Below are 21130 nucleotides of genomic sequence, written 5' to 3'. Positions count from 1 at the left end.
AAAGGAAAGAAAGGATGCAAAATCATAATGATTTTTTAAAAGAATATAAGAAGGGAGAAGAAAGACAACATAAAAAGAATAGGGTACAATTAAATTCATTTTCTCTCTGAATACATATTTACATCTTCATGCAGCTTTTCAACCAGCCATGCGCCGAAATAAGCAAATTGAAAGCTGCAAAAGCTGCAGCTGTGGAAATGTTATGTGTTAGGTCAAAAGGCAGTGGAGTGTGAATTTACTAGTAGAGCCAAAAGAAAAAAAATTACTCAGCAGCTGCTGTTCAGTTCTGGGGAATATCTGCTTAGTGCCATGACAAGAGCAAATTTGGATTGAGAAGCACGAGTCATAACAGCAGCTTTACCTCTGGCCCACCAACCTTTCTTTCCGAGGGAAGGACAGAGGTTTTCTTCACCTGGTCATACACAAATTATATAAAATTCAGTAGCCTCGCAACGCAACAACAATGCTGCCAAAGTCGGAAGAGGATACGTATCCCCAAAGAACAGAAATATTGCCCTCATCATTGAAGAAAAAGTAAGATATGCCAGAAAGTGGAGTTATCCTTTAAAAAAGGTTGTCATAGGACAGTTCTTACTTATTCTGTAATTCATTTAGAGGAGTAATATACAGAAGCACAGAGCTAAAGTGGCTCAAGTACTCCCCACCAATCTCATTTATAAAAGTCCTTTCTTTAAAGTCCACAGAATGACATACCCATTTCCAACCAGCACTGAGATGATTTCTGAAAGGTTTCTATTATATTTTCTGGAAATGGAGACTGATTCAAATTTACCAAACTTCATCCAAGAGAGTATTAAATTACTTTTCAAAGTAATCGAGCATCTTTTATTACTTCTACAAAGTCAAAAAGAAAGCTTCTAGAAAATAAGCAGCTATGGTTTAGAGAGACAGTTAACCAGGCAAGACAGCAACATGGCGTTTCTCCTGAAATCTAGAGCTATAGAAAGCAGTCACTGTCTCAGTTCAGGTTACATTATCAAGATTTAGAATCTAAAACTGATGTCCATTTACATCAAGGAATGAAGGCTGAAGAATAGAAACAACAGCATCCTGTCACCCCCGGTAACTAGCTACCCATCCTTCAGGAATTCTCCAGTCTTACTTGGTGAAACTGGTCGGACTCTACTTGGAGAATTCTTGGTCAATTTCAATCGCATTTTGAAAAAGATAAAAAGTCCCTTCTGCAAGTCAACTTTTATCATCTTCTCCAGTTCCAGAAACTAAACAAAGTTGAATAGTTTACCATGAATTCTGAATTTAAAAACAGGCTTTTTTTTTTTTAACATTATTAAGACATCACTACCTTTCTTGACTAGAATTGCTGTTGCTATTGGTGAAAACCAGGAATATTAAAAATTATTATCATCATTCATTAAATCATTGTGACTACTTATATAAATATTAACCTGTATAAGCTAAAGATTAAGAATTTTTAAATATATGCTTAAGGTAACTTTTAAGATATTTCATCACATAGATTCATTTAGTCAGACATAGGATTTCTACAACAGGTATGACAACAGCACACACACACAAAAAACCAGCCTGAAAGGTATCTCCAACTTCTTCTAACTGTGACTATCTTACAAAACAACATGTTAAAAGTTTGAAGCTGCTTATACAGATGAACTGTTAATAATTTTTCTAAAATTGAAATATAATCATTAATGTGTGGTGTTCTGCATTCTCTGGCTTAGAGGTCTCCTTCGTTTATTATATAATTGTGGTCAACCATTCCAGACATTTCTCAGTTGTGCAAATGTTCAAATAAAGTTTAAAAAAATGTTTATCCTGTTCCAATTCTGACCTTACTAAATTTAGTAAACTCTCTGGTCCTTGGAGGCACAGTTTGAACACGAAGTTCCACTGGCTTATGATCAATTTGTAAACACACACTAACCAGAAGGAGGCAGTTCTCAAGAGCCTATTCATCTAATGGTAGCTCTAAACGACTCCTATAATTCGACTGGGTAGCCCATATGACTTAAAAACAGGTGTTTGATTATGAATGCCTTAAAGCTGCAATGAACTGGTGAGGAACCAAAGCTAAATTTCAGCTCTAAACTTACTTTACTTATATACAGAACATTTAATAGACAATAACGTTTATTTCATTCATTCTCACAAGTGGTCACGTGGACGAAGTACTCACTCCTTCTCCTGTAGGAAGCTGCCCATTGATGTTAAGTGTTCGGAATGGGGAGTGAGTGGATAAGCGTTTATCCCATTCACTAGGCCGTGGTTCTGGTACAGATTCCATGAAGTTCTTTTTCAGCTCACTGATGCTGGCATGATGTTTTTTTATCTCTTCTTGACTTTTGTCTAAATCCTACAGTTGAAAGGACAAACATGCAAAATAATAAATACTCAGAGGAAAAAAACACATCAGGGGAAGCCCACTAGACTATATGGGCACTGGCAGAAAACACACCACATCCAGGGCAGATGTTACTAATCCATAAATTGCATTCAAATTTTAAGTATACAACATGGTATATTTGCTTGCATTTTTTTTAGTATTCTTTTTTTTTAAATGAGGTGCTTTTCTTGGAAGCAGTGAAGCATCATAACCCCACAATTCTTAGCAGTTTTGTAACCCACAGACCTCACTCCTTAATTTTGCAACTTTTCTTCCCATTACGACAGAGGGCTAGATCTCCAACTCCTCATCCCAAGAGAGTGATATCACAGATCAGTTAGCCTCATCTTGATAAGAACTGATTGAGGCTCAGCTCAGGCAGATAGCAGTAGATAAGAAGCAGCTATTAAACAAAGGACATGATAAAAGATGCAACTGCCACCATTGGTTGCTTTGCTTTGGTGAGTTGCAATCATACAGCATCCCTCTGTTTATACCTGGAGATAATTCTGCTTCCTTATTACTAGGTGGTATTACTGGTTTTGATGAACAGGAACAGCCCTTTCTTGTTATAAGAATTTATCACTAGAATTCCTGGCCAAGCCTTGAGAGCAAATTGTTATTATCTATGAAAAATCACTCAGGTGTGTGATATGATGGCTTTTTTTCTTTACCAATACTATTCGTGCTTTGAGTTAAATCCAGCTCCCTGCTCAGTGGGGGTCTGTTTCCTCCCTTGCCCTCTGTGCTCTCTCTCTCAAGCAAATAAATAAAATCTTAAAATAAATAAATAAATAAATAAATAAGGGCCTTATGCCTTCCAGCTTCTGACAGCTTTACTTCCTCCCTTAGTAGAATTCAAAATAGGGACCTTCCAGTAACTTTGAATGGATTGGAAGTAATTTAACAAGAATTCATCAAATACCTTATATATCTCCTCAACAGTTTAAAATATCTCAACTGTTCCAGCAGAATTGGATAGTGGACAACTAGGTTTAATATCCCTTAAATGGGATATTCCAGGGGGAAAGGATCAAAACAAAGGTTAATAAAATTAGAAATAACATTCAGGTTTATGTAACAGGAGGCAAATAAAACTTAAAAAGTAGACTTGGCCAGAAATAAAATGGGAAATACAATTTAAAGACAAAAACTGAAATGTTCTTTGTCCAACATACTTCTCCAAAAAAGCTCAGATCCGTGCTTGAGATCAAAATATGTGGGAGCCTGTCACTTGATGAATGCTAAAAATTCTGTGTTTATTATATATCACGGCAGCTCTGTATCCAAGAAAAGCATAATATCAAAAATATCTTTTAATATGCTGTATAAATTTTGAGATTAGCCTTTCTTTCTTTCTTTCTTTCTTTCTTTCTTTCTTTCTTTCTTTCTTTCTTTCTTTCTTTCTATCTTCCTTCCTTCCTTCCTTCCTTCCTTCCTTCCTTCTGTGGAAAACCACCACATTTGGGGGGAAAAATTGGAACTCATTTAAATAAAATTTTCAAAAAAATTTCTGGAGCCACGCATGCTTCAACTAAATGAAATTTTTTTCAAAAGCAATGTCAAAGGGAAAATAGCATAGGAAAAAGAATTGGTGAGGCACATGACATAATTTTGATTCTGGCGATATTCATTCAGAAAACTCACTTACTAATCTGTTCTTTTATTTTTGTAAGACTAAACCATGTATATTTGCTTCGAGATCAAAGAGAAAACTAAACCCAAAATGGACAATCCTGTAGCTTCCCCATAAAAATTACCTCTTGCTTGTTGGGATGAAAAGTGAGTATAGCCTATGAATATGGGCTTCACCATGAGGAAACAACAGTGTGCACTTTTATTCTAGCTGAAAGCAAGAAAAGCATGTTTACTAGCTAAGGAAAAGCATGAACAAGCTTGGTCAAAGACCCAGTAATAGGCTGAGCAACTGAGACCCACAAGGCATGTAAGTCCCTGTGACCCAGCTCCTAACTGGAAATTAAATCTGCTTGGTCCAAGAACAACTTAACACATTTGGGAGAGTTAAAGTATGAATGGAACAAAACAAAAATGAGCAAGATGCTATGGTAAAACCATAACTCTCTATGTTTGCCTTTTAATATGAGAGTGGTGAGTTGTTACTCTTCTTGTCTAGCTTTTGATTGGCTTGAAACCTGAGAAAATAAATATTTCAATAAAATCGGTAGCTTCTGAAGGAGTTTTCTCCATCCTTCTTAGCTGGCTCTGTTAGAAACCTGTGGGGGCACAGAGTAAAATTAAGATCTCAAAGGGACCTGTTCCAAATAGAATTTGTCATAGACACTTGCTACAGGTTCTCTCTGGGAGATGGAGGAGGAGGCGGTAGATCTAAAAATGAACTCGACCTTATTTGGCCAGAACAAAGCATTAGTGGGGGTGGGGCAGGAGAGATGCTTTACCAAAAAAAAAAAAAAAAAAAAAAAAAACCCTGCTAGAGTGACAGATAACTTGAGAGAACATCCTTATGGGGTGGAAGGGAGACAATTTTTGAGATTTTTCTTCTTTTACTGTAACTAGAGAATGATGGTTAGCCAAACTACTTTGACTGCTTTTAGGCTAGATACTTTTTGATACTTATCATCTTATCATTTTAGCAGCAGCCAAACCAAACCATTAAATATAAAATGTTCTCAAAAAGTAGTTAGTAGTTTTAATTAGCAAACACACACTTATTTAGAAATCCCCTCTTGTTGCTATCAATGCAGTGCTGGGGAAAAAAACACATCACACACAGGGACTCTGTGAGTCTCAGAAGCCATAACACACCTCATTGAACAAATGACAAATATATGATTGGTACTGCAGGTTCCAGTCAAAAGGAAGCACTAAAGATGGACTAGTAAAGAAAAAGGCATGTTTGGGACTGGGAGATGTTACATTGCCAAGGACAAGGACATCATCCGACCTCTGTAATTCTTCCTAATCCCAGAAGCAGAACCATTCACGTCTAGTCTTAGTTACGAAATCAAGCAGAGATCTAGCTGCCGAGTTTGAAATATCCTAGAGTCCAGCCTTAAAAAACTTCATGTTACATGAGGTAAATGTACATAAAGTATTTGGTATTATGCCAATCACACAGTATGTGATTAATGAAGGCTGGCCAAAATTTTTATTGTTTTTATTAAAGTACGCTATACTTTGCAAGCACCCAAAAGGTATGTTTTGACAGAAAATAGGACAAGGTTAAGTAACTATTAGAGGTCATTATATTAAACCAGAGATCTATTTTAAAGTTTAATACTATTTAGTACATTTCTTGTATGTTCATCGTTCAGGTCTCAGCTAGCATGTTCTCTCTCCAAAGAGAACTTTCCATCTTATTCAGAGATTTCCTTTCTTAGCATAGCATACCACTTATTTCTGTCACAGCTTCCATAATAACTTGATATCATTTTATTGCTATTTTTTACCTGTTTATTGTTTCTATCCTCCCTACTTCTACACATTGTTAAGTTTCCTGAATGCAGAAACAATGTTTATCATCTTCCTCTGTATGTATGTTTCCTTCAAGTTTAAGTTAAATCCCCAGTATCAGTTATATTTATCTCTTTTGGCTCTGTCTTGAGCAAAATCGTAAGATAATCTGGTCAACTTTTATATATATATGAGTCTTTGTGTGGTGTAAACTAATGTAGCCTCAGTGTTTTCCATATAGATAACTCCATGTTCTCTACTTCTTCCTCATAGAGTTCCCCTACTGTTCTAATTAGTTTCATATTTCCCTGTTCAAGGTAGAGCTCCAAACTAGCTAAATATACTAATACAACTCTGGTAAAAAGCAAATCATTGTTGAATGTAATGAGAAAATGACCTTACAATTCCTAGAGTAGATAGTATGTTGCTATTTCTGAATGGAAAAAACGAAGTTTAATAGAGATAGATAGATAGACCCTAACTCAAAACCTAGCTTTACCAATTTACTGGCTTTGTGACCACAGGCAAATTAAATTTCTCTAAGGCTCAATTTTCTTATCTTTAAATTAATCATCTTATGCCCACAGACCTGTTTTTATAATTAAACTATCTTATATTAACTACAGATTAAATACCAGGTCCCCTCTTTCCTTCCTGTATCTTTTTTCTTTCCTGACTGTCCTGTCATTTTTTGATATCTCCAATTTTTAAGTCCATTTTTGAATTGGGATCATTTCTCCTACTTTTCCACACCCAGTTCAGCAGATGAAAACTATACTACAAATTTGATTCCTGGGACACACAGGAGTTTATATTCTTGGAAAATTCAAGGAGTTTTTGACAGGGATACTGAATTTTCTACAGGTTGGTAAAACAATGGAACCGCAAGAAGCAGAGGTAGTCCCAATCATATATTTTTTAGATAAGTATGACAGATGGAAACTAAAGAGTCAGAAGGAGAGATGGTTGCATATCTTCATGTTTACCAACATGCAAAAGCATTTTAAACCTAAAATTCTTTCATGCAATGGCATGCAAAACCAAACGCAGCATAAAGATAGGGGTGATTGCAAAGAATGCAGAAGGTATAGGCAACCAACTGAAATAAGCTTCAAGTTCATACAAACCTCCAACATTAAATTGCTATGTCTGATATAAATGTTTTCACCATCTAGTCTCTCTCTCTTTTTCTGTGAAAATGAAAGAGGGAAAAACAGAAAAGCATAAAAAATTAAAATGTTGTTCTTGCGGAAAAAAACTGCAAATTGGCAAACCAAAAAAATTAGATGTCCACAGCGCAGCATATGCCAACATGAAATGGTCACAAAACTACAAGGACACACACAGAACACATTACCACTAGAAAATGGATGACCCTATTCATGAGTGATGGAAGAAATTGATGACCTTATTTAAATAGACAGTGCTCCTGGCTTCATTGGCTTCTTACATAGTAAGCTATTTTATGCTCATTTTTGAAATTCAACTGTTTGAGAGTTATCTTAAAGTCCATGACTTTAAGAAGCTTTGAAATCCCATGTTCCACAGCATGGAGAAATGCTGTAAAATGTTATTTGCCTTCCTGAGACATAGTTCATACTTAGTAATACCACAGTAGGTACATCTCTAATACCTTTCATAAGAAAGATCTAAGGGCACTTTATACACGATTAGTCAATATTCTCTTCAGTAAGGACTGATACATCCCACTCTATATTTGGGAAGAATGGGCACAGAGCAGCAAAACACACAGTTATGAACAATGCCAGGTGTTGCTGCTATGTTTTTCATAGTAAGTATGTATCAAATATTGTCCGTTTCCAAGAATATGATGCCACTGAAATATTTCTTATCAAGTTTAAATATGAAGGATAGTTTTGGTCTTCACTAGTTACTTCATTGTTTTTAAAAAGGCATTTCCTCCTGAGAGGTTTATTTTAATGAAAAATTTCAACAAATAGTATAGGATTATAATTTCTTCGCTATACACATATATGTGAGTGTATGCAAATATATATCTGCGACTTGAAAACAATTTCTGATGAAGAGAAATCAATGAAAAAAATGGATCACTGTCTTTTTAATGCACTGTAGAAGTCAGCATGGGTGACGATAATGCAGTTTTGTGAAAGTGAAAAATGGCTGACCTTCCTCATTCTTATCAGATCTTCAGTTTTTTCTGCAAGCTTCTGTTTTGCCATTATTAAAAAAAAAAAAGAAAAATGATAAAATATTGGCTCAATGAAGTTTGTTTGAACCTTTATAATATTTTTTAAGGGAAGGGAGTTGGGGAGAAGAAAAAAAATTGAGGAGGGAGGAGAAAAGGAACAAGTGGCCTGTTGGCACAAACCTGTGTTTGGTCACCATTTGAGGTGGGTACTGTGACCTCGATGTGGGTTTTTTCCACCTACATTTAAGAAATAAAGTGGTAAAAACATTTCAGGTTAGTAGGTTTCTATGAGTAGCATTATTTCTAAATAAGCTGCATCTTTAAGCTGGTTGCAAAATAAGCTGATACATGATCAACATGATGCAGTCTTATGGGGGTGTGACAGGAAAGGACATTACTCTTCAATGGTCATCTGTTAGTTCGCTATCATATTTTCAAGGCTGAAGAGGTAATTTGGACAGCCAACTGATAGTAAAAGAAAATTACGATAATTATTCCATTGATGAAGAAAACATTTTTAACACTTATTAATAAAAAAGTACTTATACAAAAAATAATTTGGGCTTAAGTAAGGCATGTGTTTTTGTTTTGGCTTTTTTTTATGATCTAGAAGTACTTTAACACTTAAAAACGAATTTACAAATGAAGATATCAAGGTAGGACATACATGACAAAAACAAAAAAAATCTTTACAGTTAAAGCACACATATAATAAACACAAAGAACATAAATACAAAAATAAATTGTTAGTTGATCAATATATTTAAGGAGGCACTTTCACCTTGAGTTTATTAGGCAACAAAACATCAAAATAAACTCAATTCAAATTGTTACTGATGCATGCAATTACTTCCATGGCTGATTTATAAATAAGCACACATAGGGCTCAGCTGCAACATTCAGCAATCTGTAATCTCCTCTCCAGAGAGCGGGAGCCCTTGTGTTTGGTGGATAAATAAGATTCATCCTTAATAGTAGGAAGAGAATAACTGCGGCCTCCTGCCTAGCTTTGAAATGCCTTTAGTAATAGTCATTTTATAGACCCCAAATGGAGCAAGTATGAATTTAAGAAACGCAAACAGACTTTTAAGAGGAAGCGTTTTAGAGTGAGCAATGCCTAAAGCAGTAGGTATTTCAAAATTGGAAAATTTTTTATTAAGGATCAAATCAGTCACTTTGTATCATGAACTTCTTTATAGAACCTCACCAATCTGTAGTTTTGACACATTCTTTTTAATCACACTTGGCAGCATTACCTCGGAGTATAATGTCATCGTGCTATTTTCCCTAGGACGGAATGTAGAGAACATAACACCAAATTTTGTGATACTGTCAAATCATAAGCACATCCAGCTACAGTACTTTTAACTACCAGGATAACAGATAATTTGTGTCATTTCTACTATGAATCCCATTATATTTAACGTGTGGTCATTAGCAAGTTATTTCACCTATGTTTTTTATTGAAAAAGTGGAGACAATATACCCACAAAGTAGTGAATGTTTAGCAAATAGCAGTTTTAAATTATTTTGCAGGGGCACTTGGATGGCTCAGTCATTGAGCAACTGCCTTGAGCTCAGGTCATGATCCCAGGAGGTCCTGGGATTGAGCCCCGCTTGGGCTCCCTGCTCAGTGGGAAGCTTGCTTCTCCCTCTCCCACTCCCCCTGTTTGTATGCCCTCTCTTGTTGTCTCTCTCTCTCTCTCTCTGTGTCAAACAAATAAAAAAAAAATATTCAAAATTTTTTTTACAAAAAATTATTTTGTAAAGCTTAAAATACTTTTTCTAACAGCAACAAAGTGAGGGCCCCTACTTCAGTCTAAAGTGGAGGCCAAGTAGCAAAGGTAGTCAAGCCCCTTCAGAGAACATTAAATGAAATAAAGGCGTGCATAGGGGCGAGGTACTATTCCACACCTGCAAAATAGGTCTTGTCAAATGACTCAAGATGCAAAAAGCTACTTCTATCTGGCGCCAAATTCGTGTTAGCTAATGAAATTTATATAGTGTTACAAGGTTATTTTATTACACTATTGCTTTATATAATAACTATGGCTTCAGGTAAACTCCATAATTATTTTCTATTGTTACAAATAAAATAAACTCAGAGTCATCCTTAATTCTGTCCCTACTATTACAGAAGGTTATCAGAGGTGGTTTTCAGTCTGATCTTTATGTAAGTATCTCAAAACATATACATACCAGAATTAATCAGCAAGAAAACCACCTACTGGTACTTGAATGGGAAGCATAGACCAGGAAGTGATCTCTCCCCTCTATCAGGTTCCAAGCGCAACAGGAACCTGTTCTTGATACCTGTGTCTGACTTATAGGCCAAAGAACAAGTATGGGGGCATCTGGGTGGCTCAGTCGGTTAAGCACCTGCCTTTGGCTTGGGTCATGATCTCAAGGTCCTGGGAGCAGGGAGCCTGCTTCTCCCTCTGCCACCCAGTCATGCTTGCTCACTCCCTCTCTCTCAAATAAATACACAAAATCTCTAAAAAAAAAAAGAACAAGTATGTTAGCAGAACACCAAAGGAATCTTAGCCACTCACAAAGATTCCTTTGCCAACTCCAATAATCCAACACTTTCCAGTTAGTATAACAAATGGAGGAATAGTCAAAAGTGCCAGATGAGATATCCTAACATTAAAAACTGAGGTAGTCTAACCTTAAAAAGGCACTGTTGATACTGAACCTGATGGCCAGTGTCATACACATCTGGCTAGGTTAAAAAAAAAAAAAAAGCAAATTTCTACCATTTGCTCATTTTTTTTCTCTGTTTAGACTCAAGTTGGTCTCAAAGGACAGTAAAAATGGCATGTCATGTAGAACAGCTTTGTTTTGTTTTGTTTTGTTTTAATACAGTCAAAACAAAGCCAAATTGGCCGCTGCTCTACAGATAAACTAGACACTGAACTGGGTCCAGAAGAACAGGATTAATTCGTCTGCCAAGATAAGAGCACTTACTAAGGTCTTCCATGGCTTAAAAAATTTGGGGAGCTTTAACTTTCTTAACAGACATATAAAAACATAATTTTGAAAAAAGCACTGCCTCTAGTAATTCCTGTTGTCAACAGTGATATTTGTGTTTATGTCAGTAATTCTGAACATCTCAACTACATCACAGCCTAAATGTGCTTAAAAGGCTAATCAACACATTGAATATCAGTCCAGCTACTGTTAGTCCTGGGAAACCTACTAATTGGTGATTTTTCAACAAGATCAGAGACTGCGGTACAATCAACACAGAACTATAAGCAACTCAGATCCTACACAAGGATCTTTGCCTTTTGTAAACAATTTGATTTGAACAACCGCATAGAAGTGCTTTATGTAATACTAATTGGGATATTCTCCGGGTATGTTGCTCATATACTTATCTTAGGAAATCAAATTCTATTATAATCCTATTAGCAGAAATTACCTTTAAAAAGGAATGTGGAGATTCCTTCTGGATGAGTAAAAATTATTTTTAAAAGCAGATGATCACAATGCTGATGTGCTTTATAGGCACCTTTTTTTTTTTTTTTAAGATATAAGTTAGGTAACAGTGTAGGTAGGTTACCTGAAAACTTCTCGGATGGTTTAGTCTTCATGACATAATTCTATGAAAATATTTTACAGGTTCATGGGGAATACTTTCTTTTAGAAAGAGTAAAGAAGAAATAACTTTGTGAGAACTCTACAAGAATCAATGCTTTGAAAACTTTCCTGGCCAAGGAGTTAACATGTTTAAACCAGAAAGTGAATTAGCCAGATATTTGGATTTATGGCATACCTTCCATGCTTCTGTGGGTTCCGGCTCAGCCTGCCCGGGTGGCACTTCTTCCTTTTGCTCTTCAACCTTCACTGTTTCCTTCTGTGCTTTAGAAACCTCTGTGTCCTGACTCTGAGCAATGGCGGGTGCAGAGGTGGGCCGGGGACTTCGGTCTGAATCAACAGCCGCTGCTACGTGAGAAAGGGAAAAGGGAAGGATAAGTGAAGGCAAGAGTCACTATACTACTTCAGAGTCACCAGGTAAAATAATTGTGAATCCAGGACACAGTGTCCGGTGAGCTATCACACAGAAGTTAAAAAATAAATCATTAGTGCTCTGCCAGGTTACTGATGGCATTAAAAAAGCTAAAACAGAGAAGCTAAACTATGCTATCACATTCCATAAGGGGGGCAGAACAGATCCAAATACGAAAAGAAAATAAAAACTCTTTTTATTAAAAAGTTAGCAAGATTCTTTAACCTTGTACTCTGTTAGTTTCAAGAACCTGCAATGTAAGGGTGCCTGGGTGGCTCAGTGAGTTAGGCATCTGCCTTCAGCTCAGGTCACGATCCTGCAGGTCTGGGGATCAAGTCCCACACTGGGCTCCCTGCTCAGTGGGGAGTCTGCTTCTCTCTTTCCCTCTGCCTTTCCCCCCGCTCATGCTCTTTCTCTCTCTCAAATAAAGAAAATCTTTAAAAAAATGAATAAATAAATAAATAATCTTAAAAAAAAAAACTGCAATGAGTCTATGGAGAAAAAAAAGAGGCTAATTAAGTCTGACTTCTTTCATGAAGCCGTATTGAAATACACATCCATTTATTTATAAGTGATTTTAGGAAACTAAAAACTATGTTCTAGGAAAAAGGATCCAATTTCTTCTTTTGTGTTACAGCCCCTCTTCTCTGATATATCTAGGGCAGTGGTTCTCAACCAGGAATGATTTTGTCCCTCAGACAATATTTAGGAATATCTGGAGATATTTTTGATTGCTGCAACTAGGGAGAGAAGCAGGAGGGGGTACTGGCCAAGGTTGCTGAGATTGAGGAACCCTGACTTAGGGAAAAGGCTGTATAGATACTGCTCTAGAGACAATATACAATATAGGCTTAGAACAAAAGCTTGATCTTTCAAAGTTAATAGTTGTTCTGGGTTGGACTATTAGGCAGCTAAGTTTCGGATTGCTTACTTCAAAAACAACTACTCATACTCTTTTTATGATTTTTATCTTCATTCTTTCAGGGACTAAAAAACACCATATACACACTTTGTAGAAGACTCACTTATCTGGCAGTGTCTAGAAATACAGTGTGTTTCCACATGATTTACTTATTCATTTTTAAGTAGACTCCACACCCAGCATGGAGCCCAACTTCTGGGGCTTGAACTCATAACCCTAAGATCAAGACCCGAGATGAGCTCTAGTTGGATGCTTAACTGACTGAGCCACCCACATGCTTCTCCACGTGATTTAATATCTCTGATAACAGGTCATTATCCTTTCATGAACTGCGATTTTTAATTTTTAATTATTTTGCATGGAAATCCTTACAACTTTTATTGTATGCTTTCTTGCCTTCTTAAACTGAACATACTGAATTTCTCTTCTTTTTAAAAAAAGATTTTATTCTATTATCTTTCTTTTTGAGAGAGACAGAATGTGTCTGAGTTGGGGGAGGGGCAAAGGGAAAGGGAGAGAGAGAATCTTAAGAAGACTCTTCACAGAGAATCTCAACTAGGAGCAATGCCCGACACGAAGTGACGCTCCACCTCATGACCCTGAGATCATGACCTGAGCCAAAATCAAGAGTCTGATGCTTAACTGACTGAACCACTGAGACAACTCTGAATTTATCTTGATAAATTTAGATTTATAAGTAGTAAATATTAGCTAAAAAAAAAAGGAATTCCATGAATTAGAACAGACAAAAAATCGGAATTCACAACTACTTCATATATACAATTCCAAGGAAAAAATGCTCGTTTCCCAGTAATAATCTCCAGTGAAAGAAATCACTTCTCAAAGTATACACAGGGAAAACCAGAGAAACAAAGGAATCGTCTATCTTCTAATGAAAATTCTGTGGCCTCTTGCAAGTCCTTGCTACTCATGGGTGCTGGTGCTCTAAGCTACTCAGTGCAAGAATGGCAGATGGCAGACCAAATCTAACAACACAGGGGAATGTGACAAAATATTTTGCTCACAGTTGTGTTAAACTATCATTATACATGTGTATTCACACCTCCTCCCAAAGAATTAATTCAACTCTGCCTGGCATCATAGAAACATAGCCCATGCTTTCACCATGTGTTATTTTGCCACTTGCATTTGGTTTTAATCCAATACTAATACTGCAGAGCCAAATGATTTATGTCTTTGGTATTCCTAGCCCTGGCAATCTGTACCGTCTGTGGCAAAGTAGGTATCAGTGTGGAAACTGGCAGTTAGAAACAGAGGCATCAAGTTTTACTGTTTGTAAAATGTAGATGATATTAACTCTACAGTATAGTTAGGGAAGACATATTCAATGGTTATGAAAATATTTTATAAGACCTACATATTAATAACTTTTAATGTCATACCGCTAAGTCTCTTTTTTGTTGTTGTTATGGGTTAATATCATTTCAACACCCTGTTGGGAAAAAAATAATTACGTACACGCTGATATGCAATTCAAGTGAAAGATTTCACCTGGGAGCCCTGGCGAGAAGCAAATTTCTTTTCTTTTCTCAATAAGAAGATACAAAGCATGGATCACAACAGAGAATCATGGTAGTGTTCTTATTTATTTTAGACATCTTTATGGAGATATAATTCACATAACATATAACTCACCCATTTTGATAGTATAATCCAATGCTTTTCTGTATATTTTTGGGAGGGTAGGGATGGCTTTTTAAGATGTTTTGGCTCTTCAGTTTTGTGAATTTACTTGTTAGCCATTACAAGATTTAGGTGCATATATAGAGAACGCTTAAACTTTAAAAACTCAATCATTTCCCAATTCTGAATGTCTAGACAAAGAAGAGTGCTGTGATCATCTTATGGACCCATTAATTTCAGTATTATATTGCTCTTATCTAAAAACAAGAGCAACTTTGAAACAGTTATATATTAGATCAGTGAAGAGTAAAACTCAAAACCATCACACTGAGTAAAAGAAGCCTTACATTTTAGGTCTAGCTCTGCTACCTACTAGCACAGTCTCTGCTAGTATGGTATGGGCATAATAGGTAAGTAGCAGATCGGTGATTCCATTATTAGAAGGCCCACACGAATCAGAGGCAGATCTTAAAACACAACAAAAACATAGCCGATACTCAGGTCCACCACAGACAGAAGATTGGGTACTTGTTTTAAAGCTCCAAAGATGATATGGATGTATTCCCCTAGCAAGAATCACTGCACCATTATTTGTCAAGTGGACGAACCGTCTCGTTGTGTGACCCTAACATGTTATGTAACTTTCTTGTGCCCCAGTTTTCTCATGATTAAACCAAGAATTCCTAAATGCTTCTTGTTCATTCAGTTCTTGGTACTAAATAGGAATATATGGAAATGGTTTGAAAAGGAAAAAGTGCAAAAAAGTATAAGCTGAAAAATCTTTGTCATCATTATTAGCTATCCTTGGGACTTACCACAACGTATAAACTGGAATCTGAACCAGTTTTAGCTTCTCAGCTGGTGAAGCAGATGTCGCTTATATTTTATAGATATATATACAGAGAGATGTTTATGTAACTAAATATATATGTGTACATATATATATGTATATATAAATAAAAAGGAAGGCCTAAAAGGGAAAATTCTCTTTCTTAAAGACGAATAGAGAAGGAGCCAGGAAAAGGAAAGATAAAGAGTTTCCATAGACCTGTTTCTAATTCTTGTACTGAAAAGATAGCAGACAGAGAAAAAAAAAAGACATTTGGAAATAAAACTAAAAAAAAAATTGTCCTATTTAGTTTATATGTAATTCAGAGGTTTAAAAGATAGTACTACATGTCAAATATTTAGAACAGTGCCTGAACATACTAACTGCTCAATGAATATTAATTTTTTTATTCTTCCTCTCCTAGGAAAACAAAAGTCATCATGATGAAGAGTACAAAACATGGGTCTGGGTTAACAGTCCCAGACTCTTCTAGTTCGGTTGCTATATGACCTTAGGCAAGTCACTTAAATTCTAAGATTAGGTTGTAAGAAATAATGAACAGCAGTGGGTATCCATTTCAAGAAATGAAAAACAGTAGTTCAATAAAAGCAGAAAGAAAATAATGAAGATATTAGCTGGCATAAATTAAAGTATACCTAATATGAAAAAATAAGAAAACCCCAAAAGTTGGTTCTTTGAAGAGACTAATAAAATTAATAAAATTAATACATCCAGGGGCGCCTGGGTGGCTCAGTGGGTTAAAGCCTCTGCCTTCGGCTCAGGTCATGATCCCAGAGTCCTCTGCTCAGCAGGGAGCCTGCTTCCCTTCCTCTCTCTCTCTCTGCCTACTTGTGATCTCTCTCTGTCAAATAAATAAATAAAATCTTTTTAAAAATATTTAAAATACATCTGTAGCAAGACCATTCAAGAAAAAGAAGCACAGCTTAGCAATATCAGGAACACAAAAGGGGACATTGCTATAATTCTTAGTGATATTAAAAATATATCCAACGATGTGAATAAATTTAAAAATTTAGATGGAGGGGCACATTGGTGGTGCAGTTGGTTAAGCGTCCAACTCTTGGTTTTGGCTTGGGTTGTGAGATCAAGTCTAGAGTCAGCTCTTAGCTTGGCATGAAGTCTGCTTGGGACTCTCTCTCCCTCTCCCCTCCCCCTCTCCTTGCTCTCATGCTCTCTCTAAGATAAAGAAATAAATCTTTTTTTAAAAATTTAGATGGAGTAGACATTTCCTGGAAAAACACAATTACCAAAACTGAAATAAGAACCAGAATGTCTTAATAGTCTTTTATCTAATAAAGACATTGAATCTGAAAGTAAGGAACTCCCGGACAAGGAGATCCTTAGGACCCTATGGCTTTACCGGTGAATTCTTCCACACACTGAGAAAGAAATAATACCGATCTTACACAAACTCTTCCAGAGAAGAGAAAAAGAAAGAATCCTTCTCAATTTATTTTATGAGGCCAGAGTACACTTGATACTAAAACCTGACAATATTATAAGAAAGGAAAATGAGAAAAAAGAAAGAAAGGAAGGGAGAGAGGGAGGGAGGAAAACATCAGGCCTATCTCTCTTATGAAAATAGTTGAAAAAAAATAGTTGTGAAAAATTCTAAAATATTATGTAAGAAAAACATTATAATCAAATTGTGTTTACTCCAAGAATGCAAAGTTGGTTTAAGGACTGAAGGTCAATCATCTATTCTACCACATAATATAAAAAGGGAGGAAAAATCATATTATTACAGCTGACCCTTGAACAACAATGGGGTGAGGGGTACCAACTCCCTCGCACAATTGAAAATCTGTGTATAACTGACTCCCCCAAAACTTAACTCCTAATAGACTATTGTTGGCTGGAAGCCTAACTGAAAATACAAACCATGGGTTAACACATATTTTGTATGTTACATATATTACATACTATATTCTTACAATAAAGTAAACTATAGAAAAGAAAATGTTATTAAGATAATCATGAGGAAGAGAAAATACACTGAAAGCATTATGCTGTATTTAAAAAAAAAAATCTACCTGTAAGTGTACCCACGCAGTTCAAAACCATATTGTTCAAAGGTCAACTACATATCAATCATGAATTAAAAAGCATTTGATAAAAGTCACCATTCATTTATGATAAAAACTTAGGAAATTAAGAATAAAAGAAAACTTGCTTAACTGATAAATGGTAGCTAACAAAACCTAGAATAAACATCACACTTAGTTATGAAATACTGATGGTTTCTCCCTGAGACTGGGAGTGAGACAAGTATAGAGAACTCCTACAGCACTGTGTATTATAGAAGACTGATGAATCACAAACCTGTACCTCTGAAACCAATAATACATTATATGCTAATTAACTGAATTTAAATTAAACATTAAAAAAAAAGAACTCCTACAAACTAGTAAGACAGACAACACAATAAAAATATGAGCAAAAGTTTGGAACAGGCACTTCAGGAACAATGATATGCAAATGACCTACAAAGGATGAAAAGGTACTCAACTTCACTAGTCATCGGATTTGAATGAAGGTTTGAAAAATTAAACATCAGCAAAAAAAAAAGTGCTTTTCTTCCAGGTAGAAAAAATTAAACAGAGGGACAACAGCTATAATAGGATATTCTTTTTTTTTTTAATTTTTTTATTTTTTATAAACATATATTTTTATCCCCAGGGGTACAGGTCTGTGAATCGCCAGGTTTACACACTTTACAGCACTCACCAAAGCACATACCCTCCCCAATGTCCATAACCCCACCCCCCTTCTCCCAACCCCCCTCCCCCCAGCAACCCTCAGTTTGTTTTGTGAGATTAAGAGTCACTTATATAATAGGATATTCTAATGCACTTAAAACATCCAATACAAAGTGGAACATAAAATCCAGCTCACATTCAGCTGACAGGAAAAACATAATCTTCTTTTCAACATTTATTTATTAAGCACTTATAATGTAGCAAGATTATGGTAATTATCAACACCAGCAAAGATTATGCATCTTAAAAAAATTCTCAGAATTTTTTTCAAAGGAAAAGGGAAGGAAGAAGCCATCCTGGAATTTATGAAGGTAAAAAGGGACTGATCTAGGTACCAGAAAATTTACAGGATTCCAAGTTTGTATTGGCAGACTATGTTAACTTTGGACAAACTTTTTTAGGCTCTAGGTTTCATTTCTATAAAATTAGGTGGCTGGAAAAAATGATTTCCAACAATTTTTTCTAAGTCCCAGAACTCTGATACTAATGGTAAAGCCACCAAAGCTGACTATCTTCCCTTAGAATTCTCTTACATGCTTTAGTTTTAGAATCTCAACCATGACCATAGCATTTTCAAGACAAATTTTTTGTAGATCCCCTCCCCCCAACCTCAGCATAGAGTATAATTTAATAAGAATTAGCTAATATTAGTCAATAGAGACATCAAGATTTTTTAATATCTTGGATTGTGACATTTCTACAAGCTAGAAAAATAGAGACAGTTGGGATATAATTTCTAAAAGTAATATAAATCTCTCGACAAGTAAAGCTTTCTAATTTGTTCAAGATACCAAAGCTCATGAACACTTCAATCTCTGGTTATTTTTGCTATTAGAAAGAAAAGATACATCAGGCATAGTATCTAAGTAATGAAGAATTTCTAATTAATGGAAAAGCCATGGGATACACGGTATCATACAAACCCAGGTCTAGCTTTGCAACTTACTGTCTGTGACATATTGAAGAAGTAATTTAAATTTTCCAAACTCAGTTTCTCACTGAAAATTGTGGATAAAAACAATAAAATAATAGCTCCCCAAACCCAAGGTAAACTAAAAGTAGGAGACTTTACTGGACAAGGAAGGAGATGCCTGATGGTATTATATAAATATGGCAGACATGAAGATTAAGTGGCCACATCTAGAATCTACCTTGTCCAAGACAGAAGTCTTGATCTTCCACCCAACTGTGCTTCTCTCTCAGACTTTCCCATTGTATTAAACGATCAAGCCTAGGAATAAACCTTGATTTTCTTTTCTTTACCATCTCCAGCACTTAATTTATCAGTAATTCTGTCATGCCTACCTCCGAAATGTATTTCTGACCACTTTTCCCTGTCTTTATTGCCAATACTCAAGTCCTAGCTGTCATCACCTCTCACCCAGATCCTGCAATTGACTTCACCATGCTTCTCCTTTACTCCCCTTCAGGGAAGCATTCACCTGGCAATCAGAGTGGTCTTTTAAAAATGGAAATCAGATCATATCACTCCCTCTAACTGCTTTCCACTGCAACCAAAATAAAATCTAAACTCTTTAGATGGCCTGCAAGGCCTTACACAATCTGGCCTCTCCCACTTCCTCTGACCTCACTTATTTTATTTATTTATTTATTTATTTGACCCTTTTCCTCTTACTCACTAGGAGCCAGACCTTTGCTACCCAACATGGGAGCTACTAGCTACACATGGCTATTTAAACTTAAAACTGAATTAAAAATCAGTTCCTTAGTTACATAGCCACATTTCATGTTCATAATTGGCCACATCTGGCCACAGGCTACCAAAGTGGACATCACCAAACAGATCTCCATCAGAACACAAAGTTCTCTGGAACGGTGATGATCTAGACCCATGTCAACCTCATTCCTACCTCCACGTCATTGAACTTGCTACTCCCCCCTTGAGAATATTCTTCCCTGGATGTTGGAATGGCTGACTCCTTCTCATAATTCAAGTCTCAGTTCAAGAAGCTCCTCAGGGGGACCTTCTAAATTTAGATATAGATCACTCAGGCTCAAACAGTTACCCAGTGTCCCCCATACCCAGATATTCTTTATCTGTCACCCTGGTTTTTTTTCATAGTATGTATCGCTATCTGAAACTGTTTTGTTTTGTATGTTTACCCATAAAATGTAAGCTCTGTGAGGGCAGAGACTATGTATGTTCACAGCTGTCTCTCCAGTGACTAGAACAATATTTGATATGTAGGAAAGGTAAAGTAAATTGTTGAACAAAGGAAAACGTGAGTAAGTATCTGAAAGAACACAGGTTTTGGAGTTAACCCAAACTGTACTCCAATCTACTCATCAGCTGTCATATCTTTTTTTTTAAGTTTTAATTTACTTATTTGACAGAGAGAGAGAGAGATCACAAGTAGGCAGAGAAACAAGCAGAGGGGAAGGGGAAGCAGGCTCCCTGCTGAACAGAGAGCCTGACACGGGGCTTGATCCCAGGACCCTGAGATCAGGACCCGAGCTGAAGGCAGAGGCTTAACCCAGTGAGCCACCCAGGTGCCCCCAGCTATCATATCTTAAAAAAACTTATTTAATCGTTGAGCCCATATTCCGAAGGTCTTCATGATGATTGAATAAGACAAAGCCTGTAATCTGCCTTATCCTCTTCCTCTTTAAGCAGCCCCTTCAAAATCAGGACAGTAGAGAAACATCAGAAAGACAGAAGCAGGACTTGCAATATGGAAGCACAAAAGTTCTACTCCTTGGGGAATCTTCTTTCCAAGTGTGGCTGACTCATTCCAGATTCCTCTTAAACTGAGGGAAGTGTCTCTCATACATGCTCCCATAATGCAACAAACCAAAATATGGCAGCATAATTCTGGATGATATAAAACAAAACAATAATGCTGTAACCAGAATATTAACAGTAACTTAATGATAGCTACTATTTTGGGGTCACTTATTAAGTGTCAGCCATTGTACAAAGCACCACATAGACATCATCTG

At 36.2% G+C, this 21130-nt stretch overlaps 1 protein-coding gene across 34 annotated transcripts in view; it reads right to left on the bottom strand.

Moving 5' to 3' along the window:
- The window catches only part of EPB41 (erythrocyte membrane protein band 4.1), a 189916-nt gene that overhangs the window by 40175 nt on the left and 128611 nt on the right, over positions 1–21130 (bottom strand). For 5 of the 34 annotated variants that reach the window (XM_082684755.1, XM_082684768.1, XM_082684747.1 and 2 more), the window contains exons 12-16: positions 11761–11930; positions 8163–8219; positions 7960–8001; positions 6940–7002; positions 2174–2350 (exon numbers count right to left, since the gene is read on the bottom strand). In XM_082684755.1, the coding sequence (XP_082540881.1) occupies positions 2174–2350; positions 6940–7002; positions 7960–8001; positions 8163–8219; positions 11761–11930 (509 nt within the window). Of the gene's footprint in view, positions 1–361; positions 413–2173; positions 2351–6939; positions 7003–7959; positions 8002–8162; positions 8220–11760; positions 11931–21130 lie in introns of all 34 variants that reach the window. The other 29 variants (XM_082684772.1, XM_082684764.1, XM_082684774.1 and 26 more) reach the window with 13 other exon arrangements.

Source organism: Mustela nivalis (genome assembly GCF_964662115.1).
Source record: "Mustela nivalis genome assembly, chromosome: 10".
NCBI classification, from domain to species: domain Eukaryota; kingdom Metazoa; phylum Chordata; class Mammalia; order Carnivora; family Mustelidae; genus Mustela; species Mustela nivalis.
This window is presented reverse-complemented; position numbering and strand designations above follow the sequence as displayed.